This window comes from Panthera tigris, chromosome D4, assembly GCF_018350195.1.
Source record: "Panthera tigris isolate Pti1 chromosome D4, P.tigris_Pti1_mat1.1, whole genome shotgun sequence".
NCBI lineage: Eukaryota > Metazoa > Chordata > Mammalia > Carnivora > Felidae > Panthera > Panthera tigris.
Window position 1 is genome coordinate 1,802,426 of NC_056672.1, and position 18,804 is coordinate 1,821,229.

At 47.1% G+C, this 18,804-nt stretch overlaps 1 protein-coding gene across 4 annotated transcripts in view; it reads left to right on the top strand.

The window, feature by feature from the left end:
- PTPDC1 (protein tyrosine phosphatase domain containing 1) overlaps positions 1-18,804 on the top strand; it is a 64,073-nt gene that overhangs the window by 31,623 nt on the left and 13,646 nt on the right. For 3 of the 4 annotated variants that reach the window (XM_042964313.1, XM_042964310.1, XM_042964311.1), the window contains 4 exons: positions 2,799-2,886; positions 16,411-16,582; positions 18,373-18,453; positions 18,683-18,801. In XM_042964313.1, coding sequence (XP_042820247.1) covers positions 2,805-2,886; positions 16,411-16,582; positions 18,373-18,453; positions 18,683-18,801 — 454 coding nt within the window. In that variant the 5' untranslated portion in view covers positions 2,799-2,804. Of the gene's footprint in view, positions 1-2,798; positions 2,887-16,410; positions 16,583-18,372; positions 18,454-18,682; positions 18,802-18,804 lie in introns of those variants that run through there. The other variant, XM_042964312.1, reaches the window with a different exon arrangement.

Here is an 18,804-nt window from a genome sequence, read left to right on the forward strand (position 1 = left end):
ATTCGTTTCAGGTATTCAAAAATAGTGACTCAGCACTTCCATGCATGGCCCTGTGCTCATTGCAACAAGTGCACTCCTTCACCTGCATCTCCTGTTTCCTCCATCCCTTCGCCCACCTCCCCGCCAGTAACCAGCGGTGTGTTCTCTTTAGTTAAGAGTCTGTCTCTTGGCTTGTGTCTCTCCTTTTTAATGTTTATTCTTTGTTTTGTTTCCTGAATTCCACATGTGAATGAAATCATATGGTATTTGTCTTTCTCTGACTGATTTCACTTAGCATGATACTCTCTAGCTCCATCCACGTCATTGCAAATGATAAGATTTCAGTCCTTTGTATGGCTGAGTAATATTCCATGGTGCCTGTACCACATCCTCTTTATCCCTTCATCTATCAATGGACACTGGATTCCTTCCAGAGTTTGGCTATTTGTCAGTAGCACTGCTATAAACATTGGAGTGCATGTGCCACTTCAAATCGGTATTCTTGTATCCTTTGGGTAAATACCTAGTAGTGCAGTTACTGGATTGCGGGGTATTTCTATTTTTGAGGAACTTCCATACTGTTCTCCAGAATGGCTGCACCAGTTCGCATTCCCACCAACAGCACAGGATGGTTCCCCTTTCTCTACATCCTCACCATCACCTGTTGTTTCTTGTGTTGTAAATTTTAGCCATTCTGACAGGTATGAGGTGATATATCTTCATCATTTTGATTTTTATTTCTCTGATGATGAGTGATGTTGAGCATCTTTTCATGTGAGGGCCATCTGGATGTCTTCTTTGGAAAAATGTCTGTTCATGTCTGCTGCCCATTTTTAAATTGGATTATCTGCTTTTTGGGTGTTGAGTTGTATCAGTTATTCATGTATTGGATACTAATCCTTTATCAGATATGTCTTTTTTTTTTTTTTTTAGTTTCTATATCATTTATTTCTGCTGTAATGTTTATGATTTTCTTCCTTCTACTATTTTTGGGTTTTGTTATTTTTCCAGCTCCTTTAGGTGTAAGGTTAGGTTGTTTATTTGAGATTTTTCTTCTTCTTTTTTAAAAATTTTTGTTTATTTTTATTTTTCATTTATTTATTTTTTAAATGTTTATTTATTTTTGAGACAGAGAGAGACAGAGTGTGAGCAGGGGAGGAGCAGAGAGAGAGGGAGACAGGATCCAAAGCAGGCTCCAGGCTCTGAGCTGTCAGCACAGAGCCTGACACGGGGCTTGAACCCACAAACCGTGAGATCATGATCTGAGCTGAAGTCGAACGCTCAACCGACTGAGCCACCCAGGCACCTCTCTTATTCATTTTTTTTTTAGAGAGAGTACAGGGGAGAGGGACAGAAGGAGAAAAAGGGAGAGAATCTTAAGCAGGCTCCATGCTTCATGCTTAGCGCAGAGCCTGATGTGGGACTCAGTCCCATGATCCTGGGATGATGACCTGAACCTAAATCAAGAGTTGGGCGCTCAACTGACTGAGCCACCCAGGCACCCTGAGACTTTTCTTGCTTCTTGAGGTAGGCCTGTATTGCTATAAACTTCCCTCTTAGAACCACTTTTGCTGCATCCCAAAGATTTTGGACCACTGTGTTTTCATTTTCATAATTTTTTTTTCTTCTTTGATTTCTTGGTTGACACATTGGTGTGTGATTTTTTTTTTTAATGAAGCCCTTGATATTCTTAATATAAAAAGACATCTTGTAAGTCAATAACAAAGGGACAGATGTCCCCATAAGGAGAAGAGCTAAGCCCTGAAGCAGGAAGTGTATTAATACATTCATTTAAAAAAAATTTTTTTTAACATTTATTCATTTTTGAGAGAGAGAGAGACAGAACATGAGTGGGGGAGGGGCAGAGAGAGAAGGAGACACAGAATCTGAAGCAAGCTCCAGGCTCTGAGCTGTAGGCACAGAGCCCGACGCGGGGCTCAAACTCACAGACTGCAAGATCATGACCTGAGCCGAAGTCGGACACTTAACTGACTGAGCCATCCAGGTGCCCTGATAAATTTATTTTTCAAATTGAGTATAATTATATTAGTTTTAGGTATATAACATAATGATTCAACATTTATATATGTTATGAAATGATCACAGTAAGTCTAGATACCATCTGTCACCATACAAAGTTATTACAATATTATTAAGGCTTTTAGGCTTTCACCATTGTGTGTGTTGTTAGCTGTCAGTTTGTCTGTAATATCCTTACCTTGTAGATAGCACTGTTCACTGGAATATCATGTGAGCCTTGGATTCAGTTTTAGATTTTCTAAGAGCAACATTAATAGAATCAGAACATTAATTTTAATAATGTATTTTATTTAACTCAGCATATCAAAAATATTTCAATGTAAAATCAGTGTAAAAAATTATTGGGGCGCCTGGGTGGCTCAGTCGGTTGAACGTCCGACTTCAGCTCAGGTCATGATCTCACAGCTCGTGAGTTCGAGCCCCACGTCAGGTTCTGTGCTGACAGCTCGGAGCCTGCAGCCTGCTTCAGATTCTGTGCCTCCCTCTCCCTCTGCCCCAACCCACTCGCATTCTGTCTCTGTTTCTCTCAAAAATAAATAAATATCAAAAAAATTAAAAAAAAAATTACTAGTGAACTATTTTAGTCTTTTTTGTATTAGGTCTTCAAAATCGTATTTGACACTGACAGCACATCTCACGTCTACACTGTCCACATTTCCAGAGCTGGGGAAACACAGAGCTAATGACTATTAGCAGCAGAAGTCCAGCACTTTGTAGGTGATTCATAAATGCACATCCCATAAGCAAACTCTCAAAAAGTAATGTTTTTTTCTCAACAGACTACCATGCCTGCGGGAATCTTGCCTCAAAATGAAGAGCCATACTCCACTTTGGTGAATGACAGTCCATATGCTGCCAACATGAAGGGTAAGTTCTTTGACACACTTTTTGACGCTTTGTGCAGAGTAGCGTCTAATGAAACAGTATGAGTAGACATGATGGAAAAGCCTCGAGGCCTCACACTAGAATCCCAAGTGCAGTCACTGCTTATGGCTCTTGTTTATTTCTGCCTCCCTGTTTTGACCTGTTGAAACTCCTTTTCAAAATCTTGAATAAGCGGTCTTTTGAGAGGGAATGTTGAAAACAAAGTTTGCCTCCTGCATTATCCTTAGACTGAAATGACCTCTTCCTCTCATTTCTAGCCTCCTTGTGAGGCAAGCTTTCTCTTCCATCCCTCGCAAGTGTCACTTTGAAGCAGGTGCCCCTGCTCCTCCCAGTTTGTTTCTTCTCCATTCCATCCCACACATTTGATTTTTCACATGGTAGCCCTGGGAAGAAGGGTGCTGTGACGGGGACCCTTGCTGCTGTCGCAGCTACTAGGCTGGTGACTGATTTCCTGCCATGAGCCATCAGCCAGACGTCAGGTCATTTTTTTTGGCAAAACCTTTACATGGTTTTGGTCCTGCCCTGTTCACGTTAGGGCTCCTGTATCGGGAACCTTGAAGGGCTTCCCCCTGAGTCAGATGAGGTAATGTACAGAAAGTAAAGAGGCAGGGGTCTGAAGGTATTGGAGTCCTGCACTTGCTGGGAATAATGGGCTCTGTTGACTGTTCTCTCGTAGGACTCTGACCACCCCACCAGGGGGAGCCCTCTGTCATCAGGAAACCAGTGTCTCCCTCCTCTTACTTGTCAGAATTCCCCTCTTTGTAGTCCCTCCTGCATCTGTCTGCTCCTTTCTGACTCAGTAGGGACCGGCCTGTTGGTAACCACGGTTTGTGGGCAGCGTCTGAGAGCTAACTTACTGTTAGTTTCCCTGTTTGAGAAAGCGCTATCTAATACAAGGGCGGTAGCGGTGCCTACTTGCTGCTTCCTTTGTACGACATGTTTTTTGCCTAAAGGACGCCCCAGCTAACAACCCTGAGTCAGACCTTTTTCCCTCTCCCTTCTGTCGAAATGTCCCCTCTTAGCTGGTGTTTCCCATCAGGGATTTTCTTGGCTTCTGAGATGGGCGAGTCTTTGTCGTACAGGAGCCAGGTGACGGCATCCCTGACCGAGTCCCGTGATGTCCCCAGACTGCGGTGACAACCAGAAAACCTGATGTGTTTTCAGATGCCCTGGGGGAGGTCGTCATACCCATGTTGTGATCCTCTAGAGAAGCTGGTTTTACCTCTCCTAAAGCCATCTCTTTAATTGAAAATCTCCTCGTGTATAATATGGAGCTAATTTTTAATTAGGAAAAAGTCTGGAGAAATAAGAAACTTACTTTATATCTAACTTTTTTAGAGTGAGTCTCATCTCTAAAGGTAGTTCTACCTATTGGGTTAACATTGGGCTAGGAAGCATTTTTTTTTTTAATGTTGGCTAATGAACCATAAGGAAATTTAATTAGGGGGTCAGTAAGTAAAGTATTTAAATTATTTTTAAAGGAAAATAGAAAGAAAACTCAACAAGAACTAGCTTTAGAATGAGACAAACCTAGATTTAAATATTCTACTTTTTGGAAAAAAAATTTGTGGGGAAATTTCAAACATTCACAAAAGTATATAGAATACTACAAAGATCTCTGTGGAGGTACCACTGCCTGTATGGGTGCCAGTGGAGACCCCACCCCCAGGGAGGTCCCCTTCCCCGAGAGGTACCGTCCCCCATCTTTAACAATTTCGGCTCACTCCCTTCCTCTACTCCTTTCCCTGCTTCCATATTACTTCATTTCATTCCTTAACCATATCACCATCACCATAACTAGAAAAATTTAACACCGGTCACCTAATATCCTCAATACCTGAACATTGTTCAGATTTCTAGCGGAGTCATAGACGTATGTATGTTTGTTTGCATCGGGATCCAACAGAATCCATATTGCATAATTGGTTGATATGTATCTTACATCTGTTTTACATGTGGATTTCTCTCTCTTTTTCCTTACACTTTATTTTTGAAGAAACCAGGTTTTTTGCCCTATGGAGTTTGCCACAATCTGTATTTTTCTGATTTTATTCCCACATTATTTCCTATAAACTGGATTAGTGGAAGGATGTAGAGCCTAATCAAGTTTTTTTTTTTTTTATTTACAACCATATTTCATGGATGGCACTATATTCTTCCATCAGAATGCCTATGATGTCTAGTCGTCTCTCGTGATGTTAGTTCTTCATTTTGCAAGAATTTCAGACTCATAGAGAAGCATTAAAAAATCCCTAAATACTGTTCACCCAGAGACCCCCTCTCAAGTTTGGTCAGCTGTGCCAGTAACATCCTTTAACAGCAAAAGGATACTTGTCATGTTTTTCCAGTTTCTTTCTGTGACCACAGTCCTGCCTTGATGTCTGTGAAACTTACAGGCCAGGTGCTTTGCAGCATATTCCTCCCTGGGGGTTTGTCTGCTGTTTCATCATAACACCATTAAGGTTTTGCGTTTCTGGCAGGAACATCACAGAAATGACTTCATTCTCTTCTCACGGCATCCCATTAAGTGACCCAGAACGCCATCATGCCACATCCCTGGGGTGCTCAGTTTGGTCCCATCAGTGCAGTGGTGTCTGCGGGCTGTATCCACTGTAAGTCGTTCCTTCTCCCTTCGACTTCGTACTTGGTGGAGAGGCACTGGGAGGCTGTGGGCACCTGGTCTTCACCCAGCTCTCTCCCAGCCCCGCAGCATCCGCTGGCGTCTCTTGCCTGAATTAAGTATTGTGATGACAGATGACGGAGGGGAGGCTTCCTGACCCCATCACTGCTTCTGCATTTCTTAGCTGGCATTCTCCAGGAGCAGTTCCCCTTCCCCTTGGTTCATTCAGTTATTCTCCATTCCGGCGTAGATCCTCATCTGTGCAGGGAGTGTACTCTTTCACTGTCCTTTGTTTTCGCACTCCGCTGTCCCCCATTGGGCCAGAAGAGCCTCTCCAGCCTGTAGCTGTGTCATCTGGACACGTCCCTGCTCCCTGCTTCCTGCCTCCTAGCCCAGCAAGGTCTTTGATGTCCTCTTGTACCTTTCCTGGTCCAGCCCTGAAGTCACCCGTTTCTGCCAGGAGCTCTGGTTCCTTCCAGTGCAGAGTGGTGTTGGGAAACCCAAAATGTGTCCCCAAGCTCCCTGCAAGACAAAGCCAGGAAGTGTATAAGTGTGCATAGATATCTACCCACTTTTATACACATATTTGTTTTTATATATTGAAAACTATGAGTTCATATTGGTACTTGCTGTTGTCTCATCCATCACTGTACCATCGTTCTAGCTTTTCCCCTTACTGAGTTTATAATTCCCTTCTCCAAGAATGAGGAACCTTGCTCTTATTTAGTGAGTCCTCCTTTTCATGACCCGTCTCCCAGCCCCGCCCTGCCATCACTTGCCTCCGCTCGCTCTTCCACACAGGGCCTGTGCCCTGCTGGCTCGAGTGCCATAGACTCTGCTACAGCTGACCCTTGAGCAGGCGGGTTTGGACCCTGACCACCAGCACAGATGAAAATCCACATATAACTTTTGACTCCTTGAAAACTTAACCACTAATAGCCTCCTGTTGACTGGGAGCCTCACCAACAACCATTGATTAACACATATCTTGTGTGTCATATATTGTATTTTTACAATAAAGTAGCTAGAGAAAAGAAGATGTTATTAAGAAAATCCTAGGGAAGAGAAACTACATTTACAGTATTATACGGTATTTATCCAAAGACATCTGCTTATATGTAGACACATGGAGTTGAAACCCATGTTGTTCAAGGGTCACCTGTGGTTGCCTTCCTTGTGTGGGGCCTGACCTTTGCTAAGTAGGCCTGCTTTGTGGCTGTTTTTATCTTGATTATGTGTACACTTTTAATTAAAATACTGAGATAATTATACAGTCACATGCAGTTGTAAGTCATACACCCTTTACTCCGTTTCCATCAGTAGTAACATCTTGCGCATCCGTAGTTCAGTGTCCTGGCCAGGATGTCAACATTGTTGCAGTCGAGATACAGGATGGCACTGTCACTGCAAGGATCCCTCCTCTTGCCTTTTGTAGCCGGACCCACTTCCTCCCATGAGCCTGGCCCCTGACAAGTACTCATCTGTTCCCACTTCTATGATTTTTGTCATTTCAGGAATTGTATATAAGTGAAATCACACAGCATGTAGCCATTCGAGTCAGCTTTTTCCACTTGGTGTCATTCTGTTGGTGTTGTGTATCCACGGTGTACTTGTTCTTAATGCCAAGTGGCCTTGCCTGGTAGGGGTGCACCACAGGGTGTTTATCCATTCACTCCCCAAAGGATGGCCAGGTGGTCTCCGTTTGGGGCTCTTGTGAACACAAATGAGCAGCTTTATGTGTGAGCAGGAGTTTTCCTTGCTCTGGGGTCAGGGGTCAGGAAGGAACTTCCTAGTTCACACAGTAGTTGCATGTTCAGTTTTATAGGAAACTGCCAAAGTGTTAACCAAAATAGCTGTGCCATTTTGTGTCCCCCAGCAATGGACGAGTGATCCGATTTCTCTGCTGTTTCACTGTCCCAGCAGGTGCGTGCTAGTGTCTTATTGTGGTTGCTCAGCTCACTCACTAGGTCTAGGAGGCTTTTGGAGATTGCGATTTTGTGTGCAAACAATCACATCAGCAAATAAGAGCAGTTTTATTTCTTTCCTTTGCAATCTGTATGCCAGTATTTCTCTTCTTGCCTTACGGTAGTGGCCTAGCATGTCTGCTGAGCAGAGAGAGTTAGGAGGGCCACCGGCCTTGCCTTCCTCCTCCCTCAGGGAGAAGACCATGTTTCACCTTGCAACATGATGCTTACAGATTCTGGCAGGTTCTCTACAACAAGTTGAACCAGTTGCCCTCTGTTGTTAACTCACTGAGATTTTTTTGGTCATGAATGGCTGTTGGAATTTGTAGAATGCTTTTTCTGTGTCATTTGATAGAATTATTTTTTCTTTAGCTTATTGATATGGTAGATTTTATTGTTTTTCAATATTTAACTATCCTTACCATACCTACAATAAATCCCGTTGGTAATGGCATATAATTCTTTCTGTGCATCGCTGGATTTGGTTTGCTGCTATTTTGTTCAGGATTTTGTGCTTAAGCTCTGGAGAGACGTCGGACTATTGTTCTCTTCTTTTGTACTATCGTTGTCTGCTTTGGTGAAAGAGTAATCCTAGCTTCCTAGAGGGGGTGGAAATGTTCCCTCCTCCCCTGTTTTCTGGAAGACACTGAAAACTGGTGCTCATTCTTTAGATGTTTGGTGGCATTTTCCAGTGTCTCAGCAGTAGTCTTGTGCCCCAGGAGCCTGCAGATTTTTTATCACACAGTATTTTCGAGTAATAGTTGAAATTACTTTTCTGCCTTCAAGGTGCTCAGGTGCCCAGACAGGTTAGAACAAGCACATACAATAATTTTCAAATAAGGTTTTCTCTGCTCATCCTGGAATTAGAGACCAGGGTCCCATACTGGGACGCGGGCTGCTGCCATCTTGACAGCTGCCAAGCTGGGGGGGTGGGGGGCGTGGGGCAGGGACAGGCAATCAGTCATCAGAATGGTGTGGTACTGGCATAAAGACAGACATAAACCAGCGAATAGAGTAGGGATCCCAGAAAAAAACCCCTTGCATGTGTGGTTAAATGACTTTTGCCAAGGATAATGAGTCCGTTCATTGGCGTAAAGACAGCGTTTCCATCAGTTGGTGGTGGAAAGACCGGGTGTACATGTGCAAAAGAGTGATATTGGGCCCTTACCTTATGCCTTGTGCAAAAATTAGCTCAAAATGGATAAAAATCCTAAACGTACGAGGTGAAAGTATAAAACCCTTAGAGGAAAGGCCTCGTGATGCTGGAGTTGGCAATGATTTCTTGGCTGTGACACAAGAGCACAAGCAACAAGAGAAAAAAATAGGTAAATCAGACTTCATCAGAATTTAAAACTTCTGTGCTTCAGAAGATGCTGTCAGCAGAATGAAAAGTCAGCCTACAGACGGGAGAGACTGGAAATCACAGAGCTGTCTAATCAGGGACTAACATACAGAATGCATAAAGAACTCCTGAAGCTCAGCAACCAGAAACAAACAACCTGACTCAGAAATGGACAGAGGACTTGAGTAGATGTTTCTCTGGAAAAGATACACAGATGTCTGATAAGCACATGAAAAGCCTATTTTAACTGTTACGGAAATGCAGATCAGAACCACAGTGAGATAGACTGCGTATCCACCCGGATGGCTGTTACCAAAACAAATGAACTAACCAGAAGTAAGAGGTGTGGGTGAGTGAGAGACTGGAGTCCTTGCATGTTGCTGGTGTGGTAAATGGTTTTACTATGGAAAACAGTATGGCAGTGTCTCAACAAATAAAAAAAAATAAATATATGACCCAGCCGTTCCACGTGTGGGTATATACCAAAAGAATAGAAAGCAGGGACTCGAGCGGATATTCGTCCACCCACGTTCATACAGCGTTCACCATAGCCAGAAGTTGGAAACGAGCCGTGTATCCATCGGCAGGTGCACGGGGAAAACATGGTGTGGCACATACACACAGTGGAATACGATGCAGCCTTAGAAAGGAAGGAGATTCTGACACCTGCTACAGCATGGATGAACCTTGAGGACATTGTGCTGAGTGAATAAGCCAGACACAGAAGGACAAATACTGTGTGATTTCTCTTATACAGGAACTGCAAGAGTCAATTCCATAGGGAGGGCGCTGGGTCGGCGGCGGGGGGGGGGGGGGGTTGGGGAGTTAGTGTAATGGGGACAGAGTTTTGGTTTAGGAAGATGAAGTTCTGGAGATGGTTGGTGGGGACGGTTGCACAATGTGAATGTACTTAATGCCATTGTACACTGAATATTGACTAAGACGGTCAATTTTATGTTCTGTATATTTTACCACAGTTAGCAAAGGGAAAAAGGAAGGCACTCTCTCTTCCTCTTCTTTTCTCTTCCCTTCCGGAACAAATCCGTGTAAAAGCCACTGGCAGGGCCACGAGATGTGGCTGAGGGCAACAGCAGGATGGCGAGCGTGTGAGAAGCTAACCTGACTCAGGGAGTCAGAGCCTGCCTGGGGTTAGCAGGGCTCCTGTGTGTGGCCGGGTGGCCCCGTGTGGAGCATCAGAACACACACAGGGCCCGGGCTTCCCTGAAGGTGGTGGCAACAGCCGTGAGGGGAGAAGGGTCGCACAGAGGGTCCTGGTTAAGGATGACAGAAACGTAGAGGGGCCCTGTGTGTTGGATTGGAATTCATAGTACTAGGGTGAACTCAGTTTCCAGTTGATGATGCATGCACGTAGAAATAAACGTGGCTGGGGCGCCTGGGGGGCTCTGTCGGTTAAGCGTCCGACTTGGGCTCGGGTCATGATCCTGTGGTTTGTGGGTTCGAGCCCCACATCGGGCTCTGTGCTGACAACTCGGAGCCTGGAGCCTGCTTCGGATTCTGTGTCTCCCTCTCTCTCTGCTCCTTCCCCACTCGCGCTCGGTCTCTCTGTCAAAAATGAATAAACACTAAAATTTTAGAAATAGTGTGGCTGCAAACATGTGGAATGTGTGCATGCGTGTACATGTATTTTTTTAAGTTTATTTCAGAGAGAGAGAATGATCAGGGGAGGGGCAGGTAGAGAGGGAGAGAGAATCGCAAGCAGGCTCCACACTATCAGCACAGAGCCCAACCTGGGGCTCAAACTCACAAACTGTGAGATCATGACCTGAGCCAAAAATCAAGAGTCAGACACTTAACTGACAGAGCCCCCCAGGCGTCCCACGTGTTCGTATCGTTTAGCTCTGTGTGCTGAGCAGGCCCGCTGGCGGCAGCATGCCCATAGCCACGAGCACACCCAGCACCCAGACTTGGTTCCTAAATGCTGTTCTTCACCCATGAACCCCCCAGGCTCCGTGGGTCTAATCGTGAGGAAACAGACACATTCTGCAAGCTAAGCGCCTGTACTCCGCAGAAATGAGGGGCGTCAGAGTCCAGCAAAGACTTTGGAGCTTGCTCTAGAGAGTGAGAGACAGGACAGCGGGTACAGCATGTGGTTCTGATGCTGTGGCGTGTTTGCCGTGAGCAGCACTGAGGTCACCAGGGAAGCTCCAGTGAGGTCTGAGGGATAGCGGCGACTGGTCACGTATCAGTCGTCGTCTGATCTGGGGGAATCTAGAGGTTGTCTTTGTCGAAACATAACGCTAAATTATTTGGCGTATTGGGCGACGTGTATGCAGCGTATTCTCAGACGGTTCAAGAAAAAATATTCTTTGTATTGTCTTTTTATTTAAGTTTGAGATTGCTTCAAAATAAAAGATAACGTCTTTTCCAAAAAAGTTTTTAAATTGAAACTAAATTGCCCGACTGTGTGGCATGCTGCTGAGCAGTCCGAGACAAAACTCACGAAGAGGCCATCGGAGACCTTTGCTGGAACAACTTTCCATGGATGGTGGAGGCCAGAGGGATACGGGTGGAAACTGAGACACGCAGCGGCAACCACAGTCCACTTTTCAGAGTGTTGGCTGTGAAGGGGGACGGAAGGGCCTTGGAAGCGGGGGGCTGTGGGGAAGGGTCTGGACACAGTGACATGTGCTTGGAAAATCGGGAAGCCGCAGCCCAGGTAGGGCAAGTTTTGGAGAAGTTCTGTCTTCAGATATTTGAACATATTTGAACTCTTGCAGAGTCAAAGAGATGCTTCGTGTTAACTTTTAGAGGAAAGAAGCAGAGCCGGAGTTCGCAGAGCGGGCGGCTCTGACTGGACGTCGGAAGACACGCTGACCTATCCAGCAGCTGGACGCTTGTTACTCCTGCGAGAAGCGAGCCCCCTGGGGTAAAACTTAGCAAGCAGACACGGCGCGGTCGGCGTCCTGCCCGACTCCTGGATGTGACTTCCCCGGTGATTGAGGGCTGCGGGCTGGGGCCCCGTGGATCTGCGGCTCTCACCACGCTCTTGGGCCCACGGTCACGTGATGTCGTTCAAGTAGGAAGTTCCCAGCCCTTTCTGAAACCTTGGATGTGAGAGAAATGACCGGTTCTTGGGGCTCCGCGTCTGCTTTAACCGCCACGTGTGGGAATTGAGGAGAGGACAGTGGGGTTCTCTGTTGCTTACTGCCCTCATCACAGGGCTAGACAGTTTCACATTTGCAGTGACCAGGACATCCCGGTTCCATAAACATTATTCTGAACTGGGGAAGGTCTGATTGCCCACCTGCACACAGGCCATTGGCCGGGAGGGTGTTACGGCGTGGAGATGGGCACCTGGCACCCCCATTCTTCGCGCCTTGAGGGGCCGTTTGTGCGTTGGTGATGACAGCAGCTTGGGACACAGAGGGTTGGTCGTGGGGATTATCCTTTATTGTTTTCCTACTTCTTGGAGCCTGGTTTCTTTTTAGACACAGCATATTTGGAAGTGAGGAGACGGTAAGAATAGTAGCAAGGTAGGGTCCCCATGAGTTTATATTTAGGGAATGTAGAAAACTGACATTTTTTTATTATGTATTTAGACAAATATGTTGGCAGGAGTGAAAACAAATGAGTTATTAGCAGGTGAGTGGGAAGGCCCTTGTGGCAAATAAATTAGAACTGTGGGCCAACAAGGAGCTTATGATAATGGTGTTTTCTCTGTGGCCACCAGGAAAAAACGCTCTTTACCTTTTAAGTGTCTGCTGACAGCATGGCCCTTCACAAATTACTCTGACTTTAAAAAATTCTGTTTTATATATAACGTAAAATAGGAATTAAAAGTCTTTTTGCTTCTGTTTATCTAAAGAGAAGTCTTCTATTTTTTTTTCCTATTGGGGATTTAAATATTAAAATGTTATTTCTAAGTGTCTGAATAGTTCATCATTAGCCATCTATAATTCATCCCAATTATAAGTTATAATAATTTAATAGAAATAAATTCATAAATATAAATTATAAATTAAAATTTTTAGTGGATTTTTAGGTTGTACAAATATGCCTTCTTAATGAACACAAAAGAAGAGATCACTTTGGTACAAGTATAATATCTTCTCTTCCAAGACTTTGAAAACAGTTTCTTTTGAATTGTTGCATGATTGATTTCCAGTGACTTTCTGTGAACAAAAACGTGGTTTTCGCAGGCCACAAATTAAGGAGATGTGAGATTTCTGAGGTCAGGGAGGCGGAAACAAAGCATCTCTGAGATGGCTTTCCTCGATCCTATTTTAATGCCGTGTTTCTCTCTGACCTGAGAAAAAAAACCTGTGTTGAGTTTTTCAAAATATTTCCCCTTCCAGTGTCTTCACACGTGGTTGTTGAAACGGGTGAAGACTCGACCAAATGGAAGTCTGAGCTTCAGTGGTGAAACCTGCTCACCAGCCACCTCACCCCTGGGGGTTTGCTGAAGGAGAAACGAGGAAATCAAAAGGTCCTGGGCCTGAAGTGCTTCTGTCTTGTCTGTAAATAAAGTCGGGGGTGGGGGCCTGAATGTCTGGCAGTGAAGACAGGAGTGGGTCAGTGGCGATGCCCCTGCGTGTGCGTCCCTGAGTGAGCGGGTGTGTAGAAGGGCAGGAAACGGCTTGTGGTGGGCTTCCAGACTCGCCCAAGGCCCCATGCAGACAGCGGGAGGGGGGCTGTGAGGTCTCAGGGGATGGGCGGGAGAGGGGTCGTGCGCTCTCAGTGCATGGGCGGGAGGGGGCTGTGTGGTCTCAGGCAGGACTGAGGCACGCTCCCTACCAGAAAGCCGTTTGGCACGGGTAAAACCAAGTTTTCAAACGTGGATTTAGTCGTGATTTGGGCATTTTGCCAGCGGGTGGTTTTGGAGGCTGAGCCTGCCAGCCAGTGGTGCTGTGCTAAGGGAGTGGGGGTGTCCAGGCGGGCCCCTGGGTGGACCCCAGCACCTCAGGTGTCCTGGGTGAGCCTGAGGACGCGCTCAGAGGAGGGCCTGCACTCAGGGTGCCCGGGCGTCCGCTCGGTGCTGACTCGTTCAGGTGAGGTCGGCCCACTTCTGTGGATTTCACAGCAGAGATGGTTCTTGAGAGAACACGTGAGCCGTCCCTTCCTTCCTCAGCTTCGTCCAGACAAGTACTGCCCTCAGCAAAGCCATTTTCATTTTTGGAAGTGTTGAGAGCAACGTCGCTTGCACCCTCGTCTGGGGATGTCCTTAGTGCCGTAGACGTGAGGTGTCCCCTACTCCCCTACTTGGGGCTAGAGACTTCCCAGCTGCTGCTCATGTAGCTGGCCTGCTGGGTCTCCCCACCCCCAGCTGCAGGAACCTGAACCCCGGCTCCCGCCTGTCCGCTCCTGTCCACTCGCGCCGCTGCTGTCCCAGTAGGCCCCTGGTTCTCAGCTCCCCACCCCGTGAACCACCGCCTGGAGGCTGGCTCAGACCCCCAGCCCTGAAGAGCAGAGGCTGTCCGCCCGGCCGAGTTAGAAGCCCTCAGACTCCAGCTCACCCCTGGTGCAGCCCCTTGTACTCTGAGCTCTCCTGTAGAGCTCTGTGGAACTGTGCTTTCTGGTCACTCACAGTAAGACGTTCTGGGGGCCTCAGTGGCTCAGTTGGTTGAGCGCCTGACTCTTGATCTCAGCTCGGGTCTTGATCTTGGGGTCGTGAGTTCAGACCCTGCGTCAGGCTCTGCGCTGGTTGTGAAGCCTACTTAAAAAAAAAAAATTTCTTTTCCATCACTGTATATGAAATGACAAGTCCTGGCACTATACGCAGAGTAGGAATTTGGGTGCCAGCTTAAGCTTTTCTGTCTCTCTTACTGGACAAAGTCTGTTGGTTTGGGGAGTTAGGCGTGCACTGTAGAAGGAGCTTTCTGACAGCATGACTGATCATAGAAATAGAACAAACATACAAGAGCTCGTTTCTCTGTGCACGCGGCTGAAACACCACCTGGAGAGACAGAGAGACGCAGAGAGACGGGGCAGGCGCAGCCCACATTCCCGAGGGAGGAGGCGGACATCAGTGCTGGATTGTCTGTTCTCAGCTTGAAGCCTCCTCCTCACCCAGCTCCTGACAAGAATGTGGTACTTAGTGAATTTTTGCTGCACGCCTCCACCAGGACATTCCTGAAGCATTGTCCTCCCCCCCCCCTCGCCCCCCCGCAGTCGGTGACAAAAGGCACAGAATTGCATCTGAGTTTCTGAGAGGCCTGGCTGTTGTCTCAGCCCGATAAAGGCATGACCAGGGATTGCGTTGTCACGTCCTGAAAATAAAAATACGAAAGTAAAGGTCTTCTGATTAAGACATCAGCGCTACACACGTCTTTGTTTGTTCTGTCCCGGTATTTTTTAAAAAGTTCTATCGAGAAAATTACAGGGGGCTTTGGTTTTGAAGAACTGAATGGTGTTTTCATAACGTCACGAGCTGTACTGCGAATCCTTCATTATGGTTCACTTCTCTGCCCTGTGCACAGAGGGGTGGAAACGGAAGGGTTTTCAGAACGTTCAGAAAATAGATACGAGAAGAACAGCAGAATTTAAACCTTTTAAAGTGTGTATAAAAGGCAGTGTTTGTGTCATAAACACATTTTTCTTAATTCATCACAATGTGTTGTTAGATGTAATTCTTTGATCTGTCAGGACTTCCAGCTGAGTCTGAGAAAAAAGAGACTCATTACAACTTAAGTATATAATCTACTGAAAATACACGTTCCTCTTCCCCCTGCTCCAACAATCCCTCCAAACTGCAGTCCATTCATGTGGGATTTCGAGGATGCAGCTCTGAGTGGGAATCAGTAGTTTCTTTGTTCGTCACCGTGGCAACAAGCCCGCCTATCCTGAGCGGCTGGTGGATCTCGCAGGCTGATCGCAGGCTGGTGCTCTGGGCTCAGTGAGTGAGTTGGTGGCGGAGCAGGCTGGCGCTGCCATCCCCGGCCATGCAGGACCTGCCCCGGCGGGGCTCTGCCCTGCCCTTCCTCAGCGCCTTCCTGCAGGGCCGCCGCCACTCGGCCTCGGACCCTGTCCTGCAGCTGCAGCAGGGCCGCCGGGGCTCCGCCGCCCAGACGCTGTCCTCGTCCTCTCTGCAGGTGATGGTGGCCGTGGCCTCCGTCCGCCGCGCCGACAGGGACTCAGCGTGCCTCCAGAGAAAAAGTAAAGCTCTTTTCCTTCTTTCAGATTGCCACAGCTTTGAGTATGAACTGAGACTGCAGGTGGCATGCTGTGTTGAGACCGTCTAGGTTTTGACAGTTAATTCTGCGTTCTGCTTTTTACCGTCTGTTGCACTCAGGGCTTCAGTGGACATGGAATAGGAGATAAAGTGATCGGATGTTTTGTGCTTTTTCACGAAAACATAATTTTTGAAAAAACCCATGCCCTTGTAAAAGATCTGCTTTTACGGTTTCTTCTTCTTCGCCACCAGTGTGACACGTGGAGGTGATCGTGTGCGAGCGCCTCTTCTGTGTCGGGAGGTCCCGCTCTTAGAGCACAAGGCAGCGGTTTCACTGTGGCAGAATGAGGGGGTGCAGCAGGGCCGTCGTCTCCAATCCTGGAGGGCGTTCTCACGTTACTCTTCCATCTGGAGACTGGGTTTTGAATCTTCCCTTCCGTGTACATTCTAGGAAATCCAGGGCGTCCGACGCCAAAGTACACAAAGGTCGGAGAGCGGCTGCGACACGTGATTCCTGGACACGTGGCCTGCTCCGTGGCGTGTGGCGGCAGAGCTTGCAAGTACGAAAACCCGGCGCGCTGGAGCGAGCAGGAGCAAGCCATTAAGGGGGTCTACTCGTCCTGGTGAGTGGTCCTGGGCACCTGCGCAGGGCGGTGGGGCTGTGCAGCCTGCGGGCCGGCAGCTCCAGAAGCGGTGTGAAACCTCGTTTCCTCGTCAGTGAGATGGAAATAATAAAACCACCCCATAGTGTTTTTTTAAGCAAGTGAAATGACGTGTGTAAAGTATCTTAAACGGTAACCGGGGAGGTCTTACATGTCAGAAGTTACTGGAAATAATGGATTCGGCTCTAAGTTTGAGAAGTTACGAGGTGCGTGTGTGGTTTCCTGGTCTGACGCAGGTACCGTTGGCCTCCTGTTTGCTCCCGTCTGCCGTGTGAAAGGGCGCGCGTGGGTGCACACGCTGCCCATCTGCCTCGGTGGGGAGCCGTGCGCCACGTTGGCTCAGGATGGCGTAAGGCACACGCCTCGTGCGTAGTATGGGATGCGGCTCGCTCAGCATTCGGTCATACCGCTTTCTGTTCTTAACAGTAAACTGTCAAGTACGCCTGTTTTGATGTAGTGATACCTCTGAAAACGTCTGGTAATCAAACCACATCATGTCTGAAACCCACTAAGAGTTCACCGTTTAAAGAACTCTAGCAGTGAGTCATTTCTTGCAGCGGGAATCCCACTTCCAGGTCAGACGTTTGTCGACCTGCTTACCCGACTGCACCCCGCGCTCTTGCGTCCTGGGCTTGCTGGTATGCGTGTGCTGGTGGAATCGGGTCGGCTGTCCCCACTGTTCCCCACAGATCGCATTCCAGCCTGAGGAGTGTTGTGAGAAAGCAAACAATGTTCCTGAGATGTGGTCGGACCCTAAATTTCTAATAATGCAGCTCAAGGCCACATGAATATTTTTGTTTCACTGTTGACTAAGCCATCTGAGTCTTTCACCTCTGATGCTTTCATGGTCCTTCTGTCCTCGCCTTGGTCTAACTACTGCTGAATTTGGGGGGTGCCCGTTAAATGTCAGGACTTGCCCTGGGGGAGAGTTGCGGTATCCTTCTGGACCCTGATCAGCTCTGCCGACGTCTCTGTTACTGCTCAGGTTCATGTGGCCCACAGCCCCCGATGGACTTCCCGGTGTTTCTCACTAGAGCCCTAAGCAGGATCCGCTGTCTGTCGGGCCTCTGTCCATTCGTACATTCCGTAAAAATCCATTCGTCTACAGGCCAGGCACTCTGCTAGACACTGTCACATTATAATGTCATCTTCATGAAGCGCTGGAAAAGTAGACATTGTTAATGTCCTTTTAGTGATGAGAGGATTGAGTCCGGAGCAACTAAGTAATCTACTACTTAGCTAGAAAGCAGAAAAGCCGGCGTTCGAAACCAGACCCGGCTGACCCCAAAGCCCAGATGTTACGCTAAATCACAATAAGTCAGCATTTATTCATAACCACTCGCGCCAGGATTTGTGCTAAAGACTTTACACCCACACCTTGTCGAATTGTCATGCCAACCCCACGAGGCAGGCGTTATCCCTGCCTCACACAACGGGTGACCGGGGGGCAGAATTGCCTTTGATGCCTGATGAGGTGGCTCTGTCACGTCTGCTAGAATCTCATGAGAGTCCTTGAAAACACTCTGCTGCAGTCCACAAATACTTTACGTCCTGGAATTTTTTCCAGGCTTTCAGGGTCTCTTAGAGCCCTAATTGTGATGCAAAATTGAAGCCAGAGCTGTATAAGAAAATTGTTCTACAACTGTTGAAATCGTAGAAAAAACAGGGACTTGATAACTCGTTCTCTCAGTACTTAGAGCTAGAACGTTCCAGGTTTTGTGTATCTCACCAGCCCCGTCCTCCCACCGCAGGGTCACTGACAACATCTTGGCCATGGCTCGCCCGTCCACTGAGCTCCTCGAGAAGTACTGCATCATCGAGCAGTTCCGAAGGTAAATGCTGCACGCTGACACACTTCGATAAGCCAGCTCGCGTCTTCTTGTCTGTCACTTTTGACTTCAAATGGTCAAAGAGTAGGCAGTGAAGGGCTTCTTTTCAACCTTTTAACTAGGAAGTTAAGGTTTTGAGAGTTACTAGTAATGTTTATGAATGCCAAAAGATGGTTGATTTTTTTAAAACTCTAGCTCTCAATATGGTAACTTCTTTCTTTTCTCCGGTAAGCCATGGCATAAAAACAATCATCAACCTGCAGCGCCCTGGGGAGCATGCCAGCTGCGGGAACCCCCTGGAACAAGAAAGTGGCTTCACGTACCTTCCTGAAGCTTTCATGGAGGCCGGCAGTA